Source organism: Salvelinus fontinalis, chromosome 9, assembly GCF_029448725.1.
Source record: "Salvelinus fontinalis isolate EN_2023a chromosome 9, ASM2944872v1, whole genome shotgun sequence".
Classification (NCBI taxonomy): domain Eukaryota; kingdom Metazoa; phylum Chordata; class Actinopteri; order Salmoniformes; family Salmonidae; genus Salvelinus; species Salvelinus fontinalis.
The window spans coordinates 3,213,508-3,236,990 of record NC_074673.1 but is presented as its reverse complement, the minus strand read 5'-3'; the positions used below and the strand labels follow the sequence as shown (position 1 = coordinate 3,236,990).

At 43.0% G+C, this 23,483-nt stretch overlaps 1 protein-coding gene across 1 annotated transcript in view; it reads right to left on the bottom strand.

Moving 5' to 3' along the window:
• Nucleotides 1-13,618: 13,618 nt before the first annotated feature.
• LOC129862934 (von Willebrand factor-like) overlaps nt 13,619-23,483 on the bottom strand; it is a 118,540-nt gene continuing 108,675 nt past the window's right edge. Inside the window, exons 27-29 of the mRNA XM_055935038.1 lie at nt 20,347-20,482; nt 19,866-20,236; nt 13,619-13,668 (exon numbers count right to left, since the gene is read on the bottom strand). Coding sequence (XP_055791013.1) covers nt 13,619-13,668; nt 19,866-20,236; nt 20,347-20,482 — 557 coding nt within the window. The remainder of the gene's footprint in view (nt 13,669-19,865; nt 20,237-20,346; nt 20,483-23,483) is intronic.

The following is a 23,483-nucleotide window of genomic DNA, read 5'->3' as shown; positions in this document are numbered from 1 at the left end:
CCACAACACTACATATAGAGAGACACCACAACACTACATAAAGAGACACCACAACACTACATAAAGAGAGACACCACAACACTACATAAAGAGAGACAGCACAACACTACATATAGAGAGACAACACAACACTACATATAGAGAGACAACACAACACTACATATAGAGAGACAACACAACACTACATATAGAGAGACAACACAACACTACATATAGAGAGACAACACAACACTACATATAGAGAGACAACACAACACTACATATAGAGAGACAACACAACACTACATATAGAGAGACAACACAACACTACATATAGAGAGACAACACAACACTACATATAGAGAGACAACACAACACTACATATAGAGAGACAACACAACACTACATATAGAGAGACAACACAACACTACATATAGAGAGACAACACAACACTACATATAGAGAGACAACACAACACTACATATAGAGAGACAACACAACACTACATATAGAGAGACAACACAACACTACATATAGAGAGACACCACAACACTACATATAGAGAGACAACACAACACTACATAAAGAGAGACACCACAACACTACATATAGAGAGACACCACAACACTACATATAGAGAGACACCACAACACTACATATAGAGAGACACCACCACACTACATAAAGAGAGACACCACAACACTACAGAAAGAGAGACACCACAACACTACATAACGAGAGACACCACAACACTACATAAAGAGAGACACCACAACACTACAGAAAGAGAGACACCACAACACTACATATAGAGAGACACCACAACACTACAGAAAGAGAGACACCACAACACTACATAACGAGAGACACCACAACACTACAGAAAGAGAGACACCACAACACTACATAACGAGAGACACCACAACACTACATAAAGAGAGACACCACAACACTACAGAAAGAGAGACACCACAACACTACATATAGAGAGACACCACAACACTACATAACGAGAGACACCACAACACTACATAAAGAGAGACACCACAACACTACATATAGAGAGACACCACAACACTACATATAGAGAGACACCACAACACTACATATAGAGAGACACCACAACACTACATAAAGAGAGACAACACTACATATAGAGAGACACCACAACACTACATATAGAGAGACACCACAACACTACATATAGAGAGACACCACAACACTACATAAAGAGAGACAACACTACATATAGAGAGACACCACAACACTACATAAAGAGAGACACCACAACACTACATAAAGAGACACCACAACACTACATAGAGAGAGACACCACAACACTATATATAGAGAGACAACACTACATATAGAGAGACACCACAACACTACATAAAGAGAGACACCACAACACTACATATAGAGAGACACCACAACACTACATAAAGAGAGACAACACTACATATAGAGAGACACCACAACACTACATAAAGAGAGACACCACAACATTACAGAAAGAGAGACAACACAACACTACATAAAGAGAGACACCACAACACTACATAAAGAGAGACACCACAACACTACATAAAGAGAGACAACACAACACTACATAAAGAGAGACACCACAACACTACATAAAGAGAGACACCACAACACTACATATAGAGAGACACCACAACACTACATAAAGAGAGACACCACAACACTACATAAAGAGAGACACCACAACACTACATAAAGAGAGACACCACAACACTACATATAGAGAGACACCACAACACTACATAAAGAGAGACACCACAACACTACATAGAGAGAGACACCACAACACTACATAAAGAGAGAGACACCACAACACTACATAAAGAGAGACACCACAACACTACATAAAGAGAGACACCACAACACTACATAACGAGAGACACCACAACACTACATAAAGAGAGACACCACAACACTACAGAAAGAGAGACACCACAACACTACATATAGAGAGACACCACAACACTACATAACGAGAGACACCACAACACTACATAAAGAGAGACACCACAACACTACATATAGAGAGACACCACAACACTACATATAGAGAGACACCACAACACTACATATAGAGAGACACCACAACACTACATAAAGAGAGACAACACTACATATAGAGAGACACCACAACACTACATATAGAGAGACACCACAACACTACATATAGAGAGACACCACAACACTACATAAAGAGAGACAACACTACATATAGAGAGACACCACAACACTACATAAAGAGAGACACCACAACACTACATAAAGAGACACCACAACACTACATAGAGAGAGACACCACAACACTATATATAGAGAGACAACACTACATATAGAGAGACACCACAACACTACATAAAGAGAGACACCACAACACTACATATAGAGAGACACCACAACACTACATAAAGAGAGACAACACTACATATAGAGAGACACCACAACACTACATAAAGAGAGACACCACAACATTACAGAAAGAGAGACAACACAACACTACATAAAGAGAGACACCACAACACTACATAAAGAGAGACACCACAACACTACATAAAGAGAGACAACACAACACTACATAAAGAGAGACACCACAACACTACATAAAGAGAGACACCACAACACTACATATAGAGAGACACCACAACACTACATAAAGAGAGACACCACAACACTACATAAAGAGAGACACCACAACACTACATAAAGAGAGACACCACAACACTACATATAGAGAGACACCACAACACTACATAAAGAGAGACACCACAACACTACATAGAGAGAGACACCACAACACTACATAAAGAGAGAGACACCACAACACTACATAAAGAGAGACACCACAACACTACATAAAGAGAGACACCACAACACTACATATAGAGAGACACCACAACACTACATAAAGAGAGACACCACAACACTACATATAGAGAGACAAAACTACATATAGAGAGAGACACCACAACACTACATAAAGAGAGACACCACAACACTACATAAAGAGAGACACCACAACACTACATAAAGAGAGACACCACAACACTACATATAGAGAGACAACACTACATATAGAGAGAGACACCACAACACTACATAAAGAGAGACACCACAACACTACATAAAGAGAGACAACACAACACTACATAAAGAGAGACACCACAACACTACATAAAGAGAGACACCACAACACTACATATAGAGAGACACCACAACACTACATAAAGAGAGACACCACAACACTACATAGAGAGAGACACCACAACACTACATAAAGAGAGAGACACCACAACACTACATAAAGAGAGACACCACAACACTACATAAAGAGAGACACCACAACACTACATAACGAGAGACACCACAACACTACATAAAGAGAGACACCACAACACTACAGAAAGAGAGACACCACAACACTACATATAGAGAGACACCACAACACTACATAACGAGAGACACCACAACACTACATAAAGAGAGACACCACAACACTACATATAGAGAGACACCACAACACTACATATAGAGAGACACCACAACACTACATATAGAGAGACACCACAACACTACATATAGAGAGACAACACAACACTACATATAGAGAGACACCACAACACTACATAAAGAGAGACACCACAACACTACATATAGAGAGACAACACAACACTACATATAGAGAGACACCACAACACTACATATAGAGAGACACCACAACACTACATATAGAGAGACAACACAACACTACATATAGAGAGACACCACAACACTACATATAGAGAGACACCACAACACTACATATAGAGAGACAACACAACACTACATATAGAGAGACACCACAACACTACATATAGAGAGACAACACAACACTACATAAAGAGAGACAACACAACACTACATATAGAGAGACACCACAACACTACATATAGAGAGAGACAACACTACATATAGAGAGACACCACAACACTACATATAGAGAGACACCACAACACTACATATAGAGAGACAACACTACACTACATAAAGAGAGACAACACAACACTACATAAAGAGAGACAACACTACATAAAGAGAGACACCACAACACTACATAAAGAGAGACAACACAACACTACATAAAGAGAGACAACACAACACTACATATAGAGAGACACCACAACACTACATATAGAGAGAGACAACACTACATATAGAGAGACACCACAACACTACATATAGAGAGACACCACAACACTACATATAGAGAGACACCACAACACTACATAAAGAGAGACACCACAACACTACATAAAGAGATACACCACAACACTACATAAAGAGAGACACCACAACACTACATAAAGAGAGACAACACTACATATAGAGAGACACCACAACACTACATAAAGAGAGACACCACAACACTACATAAAGAGAGACACCACAACACTATATAAAGAGAGACACCACAACACTACAGAAAGAGAGACACCACAACACTACATAAAGAGAGACACCACAACACTACATAAAGAGAGACACCACAACACTACATAAAGAGAGACACCACAACACTACATAAAGAGAGACACCACAACACTACATAAAGAGAGACACCACAACACTACATAAAGAGAGACACCACAACACTACATATAGAGACACCACAACACTACATATAGAGACACCACAACACTACATAAAGAGAGACACCACAACACTACATATAGAGAGACACCACAACACTACATAAAGAGAGACAACACAACACTACATATAGAGAGACACCACAACACTACATAAAGAGAGACACCACAACACTACATATAGAGAGACAACACAACACTACATATAGAGAGACAACACAACACTACATATAGAGAGACACCACAACACTACATATAGAGAGACACCACAACACTACATATAGAGAGACAACACTACACTACATAAAGAGAGACAACACAACACTACATAAAGAGAGACAACACTACATAAAGAGAGACACCACAACACTACATAAAGAGAGACAACACAACACTACATAAAGAGAGACAACACAACACTACATATAGAGAGACACCACAACACTACATATAGAGAGAGACAACACTACATATAGAGAGACACCACAACACTACATATAGAGAGACACCACAACACTACATATAGAGAGACACCACAACACTACATAAAGAGAGACACCACAACACTACATAAAGAGATACACCACAACACTACATAAAGAGAGACACCACAACACTACATAAAGAGAGACAACACTACATATAGAGAGACACCACAACACTACATAAAGAGAGACACCACAACACTACATAAAGAGAGACACCACAACACTATATAAAGAGAGACACCACAACACTACAGAAAGAGAGACACCACAACACTACATAAAGAGAGACACCACAACACTACATAAAGAGAGACACCACAACACTACATAAAGAGAGACACCACAACACTACATAAAGAGAGACACCACAACACTACATAAAGAGAGACACCACAACACTACATAAAGAGAGACACCACAACACTACATATAGAGACACCACAACACTACATATAGAGACACCACAACACTACATAAAGAGAGACACCACAACACTACATAAAGAGAGACACCACTACACTACATATAGAGAGAGACACCACAACACTACATAAAGAGAGACACCACAACACTACATATAGAGAGACAACACAACACTACATAAAGAGAGACAACACTACATAGAGAGAGACACCACAACACTACATATAGAGACACCACAACACTACATAAAGAGAGACACCACAACACTACATAAAGAGAGACACCACAACACTACATAAAGAGAGACACCACAACACTACATATAGAGAGACACCACAACACTACATAAAGAGAGACACCACAACACTACATAAAGAGAGACACCACAACACTACATATAGAGAGACACCACAACACTACATAAAGAGATACACCACAACACTACATAAAGAGAGACACCACAACACTACATAAAGAGAGACAACACTACATATAGAGAGACACCACAACACTACATAAAGAGAGACACCACAACACTACATAAAGAGAGACACCACAACACTATATAAAGAGAGACACCACAACACTACAGAAAGAGAGACACCACAACACTACATAAAGAGAGACACCACAACACTACATAAAGAGAGACACCACAACACTACATAAAGAGAGACACCACAACACTACATAAAGAGAGACACCACAACACTACATAAAGAGAGACACCACAACACTACATAAAGAGAGACACCACAACACTACATATAGAGACACCACAACACTACATATAGAGACACCACAACACTACATAAAGAGAGACACCACAACACTACATAAAGAGAGACACCACTACACTACATATAGAGAGAGACACCACAACACTACATAAAGAGAGACACCACAACACTACATATAGAGAGACAACACAACACTACATAAAGAGAGACACCACAACACTACATAAAGAGAGACACCACAACACTACATAAAGAGAGACACCACAACACTACATAAAGAGAGACACCACAACACTACATAAAGAGAGACACCACAACACTACATATAGAGAGACACCACAACACTACATATAGAGAGACACCACAACACTACATAAAGAGAGACAACACTACATAGAGAGAGACACCACAACACTACATATAGAGACACCACAACACTACATAAAGAGAGACACCACAACACTACATAAAGAGAGACACCACAACACTACATAAAGAGAGACACCACAACACTACATATAGAGAGACACCACAACACTACATATAGAGAGACACCACAACACTACATAAAGAGAGACACCACAACACTACATAGAGAGAGACACCACAACACTACATAAAGAGAGACACCACAACACTACATATAGAGAGACACCACAACACTACATATAGAGAGACACCACTACACTACATATAGAGAGACACCACAACACTACATATAGAGAGACACCACAACACTACATAAAGAGAGAGACAACACTACATAAAGAGAGACACCACAACACTACATAAAGAGAGACACCACAACACTACATAAAGAGAGACAACACAACACTATATAAAGAGAGACACCACAACACTACATAAAGAGAGACACCACAACACTACATAAAGAGAGACACCACAACACTACATATAGAGAGACAACACAACACTATATAAAGAGAGACACCACAACACTACATAAAGAGAGACACCACAACACTACATAAAGAGAGACACCACAACACTACATAAAGAGAGACACCACAACACTACATAAAGAGAGACACCACAACACTACATAAAGAGAGACACCACAACACTACATATAGAGAGACAACACAACACTATATAAAGAGAGACACCACAACACTACATAAAGAGAGACACCACAACACTACATAAAGAGAGACACCACAACACTACATATAGAGAGACACCACAACACTACATAAAGAGAGACACCACAACACTACATATAGAGAGAGACACCACAACACTACATAAAGAGAGACACCACAACACTACATAAAGAGAGACACCACAACACTACATATAGAGAGACACCACAACACTACATATAGAGAGACACCACAACACTACATAAAGAGAGACAACACAACACTACATATAGAGAGACACCACAACACTATATAGAGAGAGACACCACAACACTACATAAAGAGAGACACCACAACACTACATAAAGAGAGACACCACAACACTACATAAAGAGAGACACCACAACACTACATAAAGAGAGACAACACAACACTATATAAAGAGAGACACCACAACACTACATAAAGAGAGACACCACAACACTACATAAAGAGAGACACCACAACACTACATATAGAGAGACAACACAACACTATATAAAGAGAGACACCACAACACTACATAAAGAGAGACACCACAACACTACATAAAGAGAGACACCACAACACTACATAAAGAGAGACACCACAACACTACATAAAGAGAGACACCACAACACTACATAAAGAGAGACACCACAACACTACATATAGAGAGACAACACAACACTATATAAAGAGAGACACCACAACACTACATAAAGAGAGACACCACAACACTACATAAAGAGAGACACCACAACACTACATATAGAGAGACACCACAACACTACATAAAGAGAGACACCACAACACTACATATAGAGAGAGACACCACAACACTACATAAAGAGAGACACCACAACACTACATAAAGAGAGACACCACAACACTACATATAGAGAGACACCACAACACTACATAAAGAGAGACAACACTACACTACATATAGAGAGACACCACAACACTACATAAAGAGAGACACCACAACACTACATAAAGAGAGACACCACAACACTACATATAGAGAGAGACACCACAACACTACATAAAGAGAGACACCACAACACTACATAAAGAGAGACACCACAACACTACATAAAGAGAGACAACACAACACTACATAGAGACACCACAACACTACATAAAGAGAGACAACACAACACTATATAAAGAGAGACACCACAACACTACATAAAGAGAGACACCACAACACTACATAAAGAGAGACACCACAACACTACATATAGAGATACAACACAACACTACATATAGAGAGACACCACAACACTACATAAAGAGAGACACCACAACACTACATAAAGAGAGACACCACAACACTACATATAGAGATACAACACAACACTACATATAGAGAGACACCACAACACTACATATAGAGAGACACCACAACACTACATAAAGAGAGACACCACAACACTACATAAAGAGAGACACCACAACACTACATATAGAGATACAACACAACACTACATAAAGAGAGACACCACAACACTACATATAGAGAGACAACACAACACTACATATAGAGAGACAACACTACATATAGAGAGACACCACAACACTACATATAGAGAGACACCACAACACTACATAAAGAGAGACACCACAACACTACATAAAGAGAGACAACACAACACTACATAGAGACACCACAACACTACATAAAGAGAGACAACACAACACTATATAAAGAGAGACACCACAACACTACATAAAGAGAGACACCACAACACTACATAAAGAGAGACACCACAACACTACATATAGAGATACAACACAACACTACATATAGAGAGACACCACAACACTACATAAAGAGAGACACCACAACACTACATAAAGAGAGACACCACAACACTACATATAGAGATACAACACAACACTACATATAGAGAGACACCACAACACTACATATAGAGAGACACCACAACACTACATAAAGAGAGACACCACAACACTACATAAAGAGAGACACCACAACACTACATATAGAGATACAACACAACACTACATAAAGAGAGACACCACAACACTACATATAGAGAGACAACACAACACTACATAAAGAGAGACACCACAACACTACATAAAGAGAGACACCACAACACTACATATAGAGAGACAACACAACACTACATAAAGAGAGACACCACAACACTACATATAGAGAGACACCACAACACTACATAAAGAGAGACACCACAACACTACATAAAGAGAGACACCACAACACTACATATAGAGATACAACACAACACTACATAAAGAGAGACACCACAACACTACATATAGAGAGACAACACAACACTACATAAAGAGAGACACCACAACACTACATAAAGAGAGACACCACAACACTACATATAGAGAGACAACACAACACTACATAAAGAGAGACACCACAACACTACATATAGAGAGACACCACAACACTACATAAAGAGAGACACCACAACACTACATATAGAGAGACACCACAACACTACATATAGAGAGACACCACAACACTACATATAGAGAGACACCACAACACTACATATAGAGAGACACCACAACACTACATAAAGCGAGACACCACAACACTACATAAAGAGAGACAGCACAACACTACATAAAGAGAGACAACACTACATAAAGAGAGACACCACAACACTACATAAAGAGAGACAACACTACATAAAGAGAGACACCACAACACTACATAAAGAGAGACACCACAACACTACATAAAGAGAGACACCACAACACTACATAAAGAGAGACACCACAACACTACATATAGAGATACAACACAACACTACATATAGAGAGACACCACAACACTACATATAGAGAGACACCACAACACTACATAAAGAGAGACACCACAACACTACATAAAGAGAGACACCACAACACTACATATAGAGATACAACACAACACTACATAAAGAGAGACACCACAACACTACATATAGAGAGACAACACAACACTACATAAAGAGAGACACCACAACACTACATAAAGAGAGACACCACAACACTACATATAGAGAGACAACACAACACTACATAAAGAGAGACACCACAACACTACATATAGAGAGACACCACAACACTACATAAAGAGAGACACCACAACACTACATAAAGAGAGACACCACAACACTACATATAGAGATACAACACAACACTACATAAAGAGAGACACCACAACACTACATATAGAGAGACAACACAACACTACATAAAGAGAGACACCACAACACTACATAAAGAGAGACACCACAACACTACATATAGAGAGACAACACAACACTACATAAAGAGAGACACCACAACACTACATATAGAGAGACACCACAACACTACATATAGAGAGACAACACAACACTACATAAAGAGAGACACCACAACACTACATATAGAGAGGCACCACAACACTACATAAAGAGAGACAACACTACATAAAGAGAGACAGCACAACACTACATAAAGAGAGACAACAATACATAAAGAGAGACAACACTACATAAAGAGAGACACCACAACACTACATAAAGAGAGACAACACAACACTACATAAAGACACCACAACACTACATAAAGAGAGACACCACAACACTACATATAGAGATACAACACAACACTACATAAAGAGAGACACCACAACACTACATATAGAGAGACAACACAACACTACATAAAGAGAGACACCACAACACTACATAAAGAGAGACACCACAACACTACATATAGAGAGACAACACAACACTACATAAAGAGAGACACCACAACACTACATATAGAGAGACACCACAACACTACATAAAGAGAGACACCACAACACTACATATAGAGAGACACCACAACACTACATATAGAGAGACACCACACCACTACATATAGAGAGACACCACAACACTACATAAAGAGATGGCAGTATGTCAGTACTGTCAGTATGAGTGTCAGTATGAGTGTCAGTATGAGTGTCAGTATGAGTGTCAGTATGACTGTCAGTATGAGTGTCAGTATGAGTGTCAGTATGAGTGTCAGTATGACTGTCAGTATGAGTGTCAGTATGAGTGTCAGTATGACTGTCAGTATGAGTGTCAGTATGAGTGTCAGTATGAGTGTCAGTATGAGTGTCAGTATGAGTGTCAGTATGAGTGTCAGTATGACTGTCAGTATGAGTGTCAGTATGAGTGTCAGTATGAGTGTCAGTATGAGTGTCAGTATGAGTGTCAGTATGAGTGTCAGTATGACTGTCAGTATGAGTGTCAGTATGAGTGTCAGTATGAGTGTCAGTATGAGTGTCAGTATGACTGTCAGTATGAGTGTCAGTATGAGTGTCAGTATGAGTGTCAGTATGAGTGTCAGTATGACTGTCAGTATGAGTGTCAGTATGAGTGTCAGTATGAGTGTCAGTATGAGTGTCAGTATGACTGTCAGTATGAGTGTCAGTATGAGTGTCAGTATGAGTGTCAGTATGAGTGTCAGTATGACTGTCAGTATGAGTGTCAGTATGACTGTCAGTATGAGTGTCAGTATGAGTGTCAGTATGAGTGTCAGTATGAGTGTCAGTATGACTGTCAGTATGAGTGTCAGTATGAGTGTCAGTATGAGTGTCAGTATGAGTGTCAGTATGAGTGTCAGTATGACTGTCAGTATGAGTGTCAGTATGAGTGGGAATGTAGAGATGGGGATGAACTGCAAGTTTGAGTGTTTGTTGCAGCTCGTTCCAGTTGCTCAAACAAACTGAAAACAGGAGCGACCCAGGGATGTGTGTTGCTTTGGGGACCTTTAACAGAATGTGACTGGCAGAACGGGTTTTGTCTGTGGAGGATGAGGCCTGCAGCAGATATCTCAGATAGGGAGTGAGGCCTAAGAGGGTTTATGTATTTCATAAAAAGAAAATACCCAAATATAATAGCAGAATAGCCTACTAAATAGACCAAGCCTAAATGTGACGTGTTTCAGGAAACCAGGCGTATGTCACGGGTCACTACTTCACAGGAGAACTGTTTGAACATAATATTTTTATCAAAATGCGTTTTTTGGTAGAAATGCCTTCTGAAACATGTTAACTTTCATGTGCCTCAATAACAATCTTGTATGACATCTGTAAATACAAATAAAATTGTTAAATGACGATCCTATCGGGTTTAGCCACAGAGAAAGCCAGCAACCTTCCTGCTCGCCATGATTGGCTGATATAATGAGTGGTCTGGAAATGCCCGAGAGATGAGTTTCAACACGACAAGTCTGTTTGAGCTCGTTAGTATGTGTAGGTAATCCTGTCTAACGTGGCTTTTTCTTTAAATATATCACCTAGTAGAACTGCATAAGTGTTGCTCTCCACTTTCTGGAGGACCGAGTTTTGAAATCAGTGGAATTAGAGATGGATAAAACACCTGTCTCCAGATTACATCTTCACACTAAGGGCAACTATGGCATCCGTGACAGGGAGAAGTCTCCAACGATGATGTTTATGGGTAAGATAGTCTAGCTAGCTACATTTTCAGACATTACATGTTTCTAATTCTGACAAAGGCATTTTCATTTCAAGTTAAAGTGTACCGTTTGCTAACTAGCTAATGTTAGCTGGTTGGCTCGCAAGCTAAAGTTACATGTATGATCTTATTATTCGTATCTCAGAGCCATTTCCTTGGCTAGTTATAGCCTAATGTTAGCTAGCTAACATTGAACATGGTTGGTTAGCTACTTGCAGATTCATGCAGGGTAGTAACGTCACGAGTTGGGATTATGGTTAATTGTTTATCTAGCTAGCTACATGTCTTAACAAAAGACTCCACTATGCAGGTAACCATATCGGGTGCGTTCGTAAATTCAGTCTGGCCATCAACTCCGATTTCAGAGAACTCTCGTCTGAATGTGCCAGAGCGCAGAATAACTGATGAACTTACAAACGTTCAACACCCGATGAATATGGCCGGTGTCAGTAAACGTTGGTAATAAAGCGTAATTAAATTGTGGCCAGCAGCACAGTTACAGTCACCAATGCTCTGGATAACACGAAAACAGCCCAACCAGCTCTGCTAGGTAAAGTAAAATGGTCAGAGTGAGGTTCTCATTTGTGTCTGGAAGTACTGTAGCTAGCAAGCTAGCCAATGTTAGCCAGTTAGCTTGGGTGAGTGACTGCCGTTTTGAGGTCAGAATGCTCGGAACAACCCTACTCATCAGTCAGAGCGTCCAGTGTGCGCTGTCAACGCTCCGAGAGCCAAACGCTCTGAATTTACAATCAGACAATCTGACAGCACAGTAACATAACAGCCTAACCAGCTCTGCTAGGGCGAGTAATGTTCAGTGAGCTGTTCTCTCATTTGTGTCTGGAAGTAGCTAGCAAGATAGCCAGATAGCTTTTGTGCTTGACTGCTGTGGTCCCGTGTGGCTCAGTTGGTAGAGCATGGCGCTTGCAACGCCAGGGTTGTGGGTTCAATTCCCACGGGGGGACCAGGGTTCAATTCCCACGGGGGGACCAGGATGAATATGTATGAACTTTTCAATTTGTAAGTCGCTCTGGATAAGAGCGTCTGCTAAATGACTTAAATGTAAATGTAAGTACAGAACGCTCGGATCAACCCTTAAAGAGATGGGTCGGGCTAATTAAGACTGTGTGAACGATGCTGAATGGGTGTAGACAAAGAAGAGCTCTCCAGATTGTACCAAAATATTCAAAGGCCAATTTCTCAAAAATGTAGCAACTTTCAAAGCAGAATTACTTTCCCATTGTTCCTCAAATGCAGTGTGTGATAAACCATTATGTAACTCTGTGTCTCTGCTTTAATCCTATGTAAAAAAACACCATTTCAAATTATACAACATAAGACTGAATCAAGGCGGTCGGTCACAAATGTATAAATTGAATAAATAAGACAATATATATATATCCCCTTCCGTATCCACAGTTGTGCTTCCCAAATAACAATTATTAGTAGGCTATAGGCAAGGAGACTAACTATGGATGCTGCTCCAATTGCTCTATCCAGCATACTGCATCTGCTCATCAAATATCAGAGACACCGGCCAGCCAGCAGGGTGAAGTTCCCTTGCAGGAAAAATAAAGCTGATATATCTATCTATCTATCTCCATTACACTGGCATATCCATATCCACATTACACTGGTGCATCTCCATTACACTGGCATATCCATATCCACATTACACTGGTGCATCTCCATTACACTGGTATATCTACATTACACTGGTATATCTCCATTACACTGGTGCATCTCCATTACACTGGTGCATCTCCATACACTGGCATATCCATATCCACATTACACTGGTGCAGCTCCATTACACTGGTGCATCTCCATTACACTGGCATATCCATATCCACATTACACTGGTGCATCTCCATTACACTGGTGCATCTACATTACACTGGTGCAGCTCCATTACACTGGTGCATCTCCATTACACTGGTGCATCTCCATTACACTGGTGCATCTCCATTACACTGGTGCATCTCCATTACACTGGCATATCCATATCCACATTACACTGGTGCATCTCCATTACACTGGCATATCCATATCCACATTACACTGGTGCATCTCCATTACACTGGTGCATCTCCATTACACTGGTGCATCTCCATTACACTGGTGCATCTCCATTACACTGGTGCATCTCCATTACACTGGTGCATCTCCATTACACTGGTGCATCTCCATTACACTGGTGCATCTACATTACACTGGTGCATCTCCATTACACTGGTGCATCTCCATTACACTGGTGCATCTCCATTACACTGGTGCATCTCCATTACACTGGTGCATCTCCATTACACTGGTGCATCTCCATTACACTGGTGCAGCTCCATTACACTGGTGCATCTACATTACACTGGTGCATCTCCATTACACTGGTGCAGCTCCATTACACTGGTGCATCTCCATTACACTGGTGCATCTCCATTACACTGGTGCAGCTCCATTACACTGGTGCATCTACATTACACTGGTGCATCTCCATTACACTGGTGCAGCTCCATTACACTGGTGCATCTCCATTACACTGGTGCATCTCCATTACACTGGTGCAGCTCCATTACACTGGTGCAGCTCCATTACACTGGCATATCCATATCCATATTACACTGGTGCATGTCCATTACACTGGTGCATCTCCATTACACTGGTGCATCTCCATTACACTGGTGCATATCCATTACACTGGTGTATCTCCATTACACTGGTGCATCTCCATTACACTGGTGCATCTCCATTACACTGGTGCATCTCCATTACACTGGTGTATCTCCATTACACTGGTGCATCTCCATTACACTGGTGCATCTCCATTACACTGGTGCATCTCCATTACACTGGTGCATCTCCATTACACTGGTGTATCTCCATTACACTGGTGCATCTCCATTACACTGGTGCATCTCCATTACACTGGTGCATCTCCATTACACTGGTGCATCTCCATTACACTGGTGCATCTCCATTACACTGGTGCATCTCCATTACACTGGTGCATCTCCATTACACTGGTGCATCTCCATTACACTGGTGCATCTCCATTACACTGGTGTATCTCCATTACACTGGTGCATCTCCATTACACTGGCATATCCATATCCATATTACACTGGTGCATCTCCATTACACTGGTGCAGCTCCATTACACTGGTGCATCTCCATTACACTGGTGCATCTCCATTACACTGGCATATCCATATCCATATTACACTGGTGCAGCTCCATTTCACTGGTGCAGCTCCATTAAACTGGTGCATCTCCATTACACTGGTGCATCTCCATTACACTGGTGCATCTCCATTACACTGGTGCATCTCCATTACACTGGTGCATCTCCATTACACTGGTGCAGCTCCATTACACTGGTGCAGCTCCATTACACTGGCATATCCATATCCACATTACACTGGTGTATCTCCATTACACTGGTGCATCTCCATTACACTGGTGCAGCTCCATTACACTGGTGCAGCTCCATTACACTGGCATATCCATATCCACATTACACTGGTGTATCTCCATTACACTGGTGCAGATCCATTACACTGGTGTATCTCCATTACACTGGTGCATCTCCATTACACTGGTGCATCTCCATTACACTGGTGCAGCTCCATTACACTGGCATATCCATATCCACATTACACTGGTGTATCTCCATTACACTGGTGCAGCTCCATTACACTGGTGCAGCTCCATTACACTGGTGCATCTCCATTACACTGGTGCAGCTCCATTACACTGGCATATCCATATCCACATTACACTGGTGCATCTCCATTACACTGGTGCAGCTCAATTACACTGGCATATCCATATCCACATTACACTGGTGCAGCTCCATTACACTAGTGCATCTCCATTACACTGGTGCATCTCCATTACACTGGTGCATCTGCATTACACTGGCATATCCATATCCACATTACACTGGTGCAGCTCCATTACACTGGTGCATATCCATTACACTGGTGCATCTCCATTACACTGGTGCATCTGCATTACACTGGTGCATCTACATTACACTGGTGCATATCCACATTACACTGGTGCATCTCCATTACACTGGTGCATCTCCATTACACTGGTGCATATCCATTACACTGGTGCATATCCATTACACTGGTGCATCTCCATTACACTGGTGCATCTCCATTACACTGGTGCATCTCCATTACACTAGTGCATCTCCATTACACTGGTGCATCTCCATTACACTGGTGTATCTCCATTACACTGGTGCATCTCCATTACACTGGCATATCCATATCCACATTACACTGGTGCAGCTCCATTACACTGGTGCATCTCCATTACACTGGTGCATCTCCATTACACTGGTGCATCTACATTACACTGGTGCATCTCCATTACACTGGTGCATCTCCATTACACTGGCATATCCATATCCACATTACACTGGTGCATCTCCATTACACTGGTGCATCTCCATTACACTGGCATATCCATATCCACATTACACTGGTGCATCTCCATTACACTGGTGCATCTCCATTACACTGGCATATCCATATCCACATTACACTGGTGCATCTCCATTACACTGGTGCAGCTCCATTACACTGGCATATCCATATCCACATTACACTGGTGCAGCTCCATTACACTGGTGCATCTCCATTACACTGGCATATCCATATCCACATTACACTGGTGCATCTCCATTACACTGGTGCATCTCCATTACACTGGCATATCCATATCCACATTACACTGGTGCATCTCCATTACACTGGTGCATATCCATTACACTGGTGCATCTCCATTACACTGGTGCATATCCATTACACTGGTGCATCTCCATTACACTGGCATATCCATATCCACATTACACTGGTGCATCTCCATTACACTGGTGCATATCCATTACACTGGTGCATCTCCATTACACTGGTGCATCTCCATTACACTGGCATATCCATATCCACATTACACTGGTGCATCTCCATTACACTGGTGCATCTCCATTACACTGGTGCATATCCATTACACTGGTGCATCTCCATTACACTGGTGCATCTCCATTACACTGGCATATCCATATCCACATTACACTGGTGCATCTCCATTACACTGGTGCATCTGCATTACACTGGTGCATCTACATTACACTGGTGCATCTCCATTACACTGGTGCATCTCCATTACACTGGTGCATCTCCATTACACTGGTGCATCTACATTACACTGGTGGATCTCCATTACACTGGTGCATATCCATTACACTGGTGCATATCCATTACACTGGTGCATCTCCATTACACTGGTGCATCTCCATTACACTGGTGCATCTCCATTACACTGGTGCATCTCCATTACACTGGTGCATCTCCATTACACTGGTGTATCTCCATTACACTGGTGCATCTCCATTACACTGGCATATCCATATCCACATTACACTGGTGCAGCTCCATTACACTGGTGCATCTCCATTACACTGGTGCATCTCCATTACACTGGTGCATCTACATTACACTGGTGCATCTCCATTACACTGGTGCATCTCCATTACACTGGCATATCCATATCCACATTACACTGGTGCATCTCCATTACACTGGTGCATCTCCATTACACTGGCATATCCATATCCACATTACACTGGTGCATCTCCATTACACTGGTGCATCTCCATTACACTGGCATATCCATATCCACATTACACTGGTGCATCTCCATTACACTGGTGCAGCTCCATTACACTGGCATATCCATATCCACATTACACTGGTGCAGCTCCATTACACTGTTGCATCTCCATTACACTGGCATATCCATATCCACATTACACTGGTGCATCTCCATTACACTGGTGCATCTCCATTACACTGGCATATCCATATCCACATTACACTGGTGCATCTCCATTACACTGGTGCATCTCCATTACACTGGCATATCCATATCCACATTACACTGGTGCATCTCCATTACACTGGTGCATCTCCATTACACTGGCATATCCATATCCACATTACACTGGTGCATCTCCATTACACTGGTGCAGCTCCATTACACTGGCATATCCATATCCACATTACACTGGTGCAGCTCCATTACACTGTTGCATCTCCATTACACTGGCATATCCATATCCACATTACACTGGTGCATCTCCATTACACTGGTGCATCTCCATTACACTGGTATATCTCCATTACACTGGTGCATCTCCATTACACTGGTGCATCTCCATTACACTGGTGCATCTCCATTACACTGGTGCATCTCCATTACACTGGTGCATCTACATTACACTGGTGCATCTACATTACACTGGTGCATCTACATTACACTGGTGCATCTCCATTACACTGGTGCATCTCCATTACACTGGTGCATCTCCATTACACTGGTGCATCTCCATTACACTGGTGTATCTCCATTACACTGGTGCATCTCCATTACACTGGTGCATCCACATTACACTGGTGCATCTACATTACACTGGTGCATCTACATTACACTGGTGCATATCCATTACACTGGTGTATCTCCATTACACTGGTGCATCTCCATTACACTGGCATATCCATATCCACATTACACTGGTGCAGCTCCATTACACTGGTGCATCTCCATTACACTGGTGCATCTCCATTACACTGGTGCAGCTCCATTACACTGGTGCATCTCCATTACACATTTGAGTTGATGTTGTTTATGAACTAAACTCTTCAATTTAATTCAGGGTCTGTCTGTTCCACCCACAAGAGATCCGAGTCCACCAAACAGGACCCGGATCTAATGGTCAACTACAGAGTTTAGACTCGGATCCTACCCTGACCCTTGAAGAGCTCTAGTCTTAACTCCAGAGTGATACAGCAGGACCGTAGCCCTGGTGTGTGTGTGTGTGTGTGTGTGTGTGTGTGTGTGTGTGTGTGTGTGTGTGTGTGTGTGTGTGTGTGTGTGTGTGTGTGTGTGTGTCTGTGTGTCTGTGTGTGCGTGTGTGTGTGCGTGTGTACCTGCATGTCGTAGGTCTTGACTCCAGAGTGATACAGCAGTACCGTAGCCCTGGTGTGGGCGGAGCCCATCCTGAACCTGTCCACCACTGATAGAATGAACTGTTTGACGGACAGGAAGTCCTCCTCGCTGAGCGCTGCCGAGCCATCTAATAGGAAGGCCAGGTCCATGGCCCGGTCACATGACCCCTCCGGCATCACTGTGGAGACAGGCTGGGCGGTGGGTGTGGTCAGACCAGCAGGGGTAGTGTACGAAGCTACGGTGTCCAGAAGAGCACAAACCTCACAGCTCAGAGTGTTGTTCTCACAGTGGCTGGAACACACACACACACACACACACACACACACACACACAATTAGATTAATAGTTCCAGACATTGTTCCAGACATATCAAATGTATGTGGTCTATGTGTGTGTGTTACCATATCTGACAATGCTGGGGGTCGTCATGGTTCAGGATGACCTTGTTACCATGGGAGATCCTCTCTCCGTCATGGTAACATATGTGGCATTGGGCGGGTTCAACACACTGCATGGAAACCTCATCCAATATCTGACCTACAAGGCAGAGGCGGAGGGGTTACTGCTGCCTGCACTGTGTGTGTGTGTGTGTGTATCTAGGACTATATATCAACAACACAGGTAGCTTCCACATGGCTGTGAACGAGCTGAGAGACAAAGCAAGAAGTTCCAATTAGAATCAAAAGGGTGACATTGAGACTAAATGAACTAACCTAGCTACTGAGCGCCTAAGAAGCCGTCTTCAATTAACATGGACTGTCATTGGAGACACGAGTTGTTCTTAGGCGTTCACAAGCACATTCACCAGTTCACAAGCACATTCACCAGTTCACAAGCACATTCACCTGTTCACAAGCACATTCACAAGCACATTCACCTGTTCACGACCACATTCACTAGTTCACAAGCACATTCACCAGTTCACACATACAGTTGAAGTCGAAAGTTTACATCCACTTAGGTTGGAGTCATTAAAACTCATTTTTCAACCACTCCACAAATTTCTTGTTAACAAACTATAGTTTTGGCGAGTCGGTTAGGACATCTACTTTGTACATGACACAAGTCATTTTTCCAACAATTGTTTACAGACAGATTATTTCACATATAATTCACTGTATAACAATTCCAGTGGGTCAGAAGTTCACATACACTAAGTTGATTGTGCCTTTAAACAGCTTGAAAGATTTCAGAAAAGGATGTCATGATGTTAGAAGTTTCTGATAGGCTAATTGACATACTTTGAGTCAATTGGAGGTGTACCTGTGGATGCATTTCAAGGACTACCTTCAAACTCAGTGGCATCATGGGAAAAACAAAGAAATCAGCCAAGACTTCAGAAAAAAAATTGTAGCCCTCCGCAAGTCTGGTTCATCCTTGTGAGCAATTTCCAAATGCCTGAAGGTACCACGTTCATCTGTACAAACAATAGTACGCAAGTATAAACATCATGGGACCACACAGCCGTCATACCGCTCAGGAAGGAGATGCGTTCTGTGTCCTAGAGTTGAACGTACTTTGGTCTGAAAAGTGCAAATCAATCCCAGAACAACAGCAAATGTCACGATCGTGTACTGGAGAGAATGAGGACCAAGGCGCAGCTGGATATGAACACATCTTCTCTTTTATTATTTAAAAAAAGACGAAGATGAACACGACACAAAACACTTTACAAACTAACAAAACAACAAAACGACCGTGAAGCTACAAACGTTGTGCATAGACAGACAGGCTACAAACGTTCTGACATAGACAATTACCCACAATTAATGAGAGCCTATGGCTACCCTAAATAAGGCTCCCAATCAGAGACAACCGACATCAGCTGTCTCTAATTGGGAACTCATTCAGGTAACCATAGACTCTTCTAGATCACTCACCAACATAGACAACGCTAGAACTCTACACTAAACACAAAACCATATCTTACACCCCATAACCCCTTTACCAAATAAACACCCAACACCAACAAAACATAAACATACCCATGTCACACCCTGACCTAACTACAATAATAAAGAAAACCAATAATACTAAGGCCAGGGCGTGACATAACCCCCCCCTTGAGGCGCGAACTCCGGGCGCACCATACACAGTCTAGGGGAGGGTCTGGGTGGGCTTCCATCCACGGTGGCGGCTCCGGCTCTGGTCGCGGTCCCCACGTCACCACAGTACCTAAACACCTCCTAGGCTTTCTCCAAACGACCCCCCTCCACATTAACCCCATTGCATTCAGGGGCAGTTCCAGACTAAGGGGCAGTACCAGGGTAAGAGGCAGTACCAGGGTCAGGGGCAGTACCAGGGTCAGGGGCAGTACTAGGGTCAGGGACAGTACCAGGGTAAGGGGCAGCACCAGGGTAAGGGGCAGCACCAGGGTAAGGGGCAGCACCAGGGGAAGGGGCAGCTCCGGACTGAGGGACTGCAGCTCCGGACTGAGGGACTGCAGCTCCGGACTGAGGGACAGCCCATGGCTGGCTGACAGATCTGGCTGCTCATGGCTGGCTAACTGATCTGGCTGCTCATGGCTGGCTGACGGATCTGGCTGCTCATGGCTGGCTGACGGATCTGGCTGCTCATGGCTGGCTGACGGATCTGGCTGCTCATGGCTAGCTGACGGATCTGGCTGCTCATGGCTAGCTGACGGATCTGGCTGCTCATGGCTAGCTGACGGATCTGGCTGCTCATGGCTAGCTGACGGATCTGGCTGCTCATGGCTATCTGACTGATCTGGCTGCTCCTGTCTGGTTGGCGGCTCTGGCAGATCCTGTCTGGTTGGCGGCTCTGGCAGATCCTGTCTGGTTGGCGGCTCTGGCAGATCCTGTCTGACGGACGGCTCTAGCGGCTCCTGTCTGGCTGGCGGCTCTAGCGGCTCCTGTCTGGCGGACGGCTCAGTGGGCTCATGGCAGACGGGCGGCTTTGCAGGCTCATGGCAGACGGGCGGCTTTGCAGGCTCATGGCAGACGGATGGCTCAGATGGCGCTGGGGAGACGGATGGCTCAGATGGCGCTGGGGAGACGGATGGCTCAGATGGCGCTTGGCAGACGGGCAGTTCAGTCATTGCTGTGCAGACGGCAGATTCCTGCCGGCTGAGGCGCACTGTAGGCCTGGTGCGTGGTGCCGGGACTGGTGGCACCGGGCTGGGGACACGCATCTCAGGGCTAGTGCGGGGAGAAGGAACAGGGCATACTGGACCCTGGGGACGCACATTAGGCCTAGTGCGTGGGGCCGGAACTGGTGGTACCGGACTGGGGACACGCATCTCAGGGCTAATGCGGGGAGCAGCAACAGGATGCACAGGACTCTGGAAACGCACAAGAGGCTTAGTGCGTGGTGCCGGAATTGGTGGTACCGGGCTGGAGACACGCACCATAGGACGAGTGCGTGGAGGAGGAACAGGGCTCTGGAGACACACTGGAAGCCTGTTACGTGGTGTATGTACTGGTGGCACTGAACTGGGGCGGGAAAGTGGCGCCGGAAATACCGGACCGTGCAGGCGTATTGGCTCCCTTGAGCATTGAGCCTGACCAACCTTACCTGG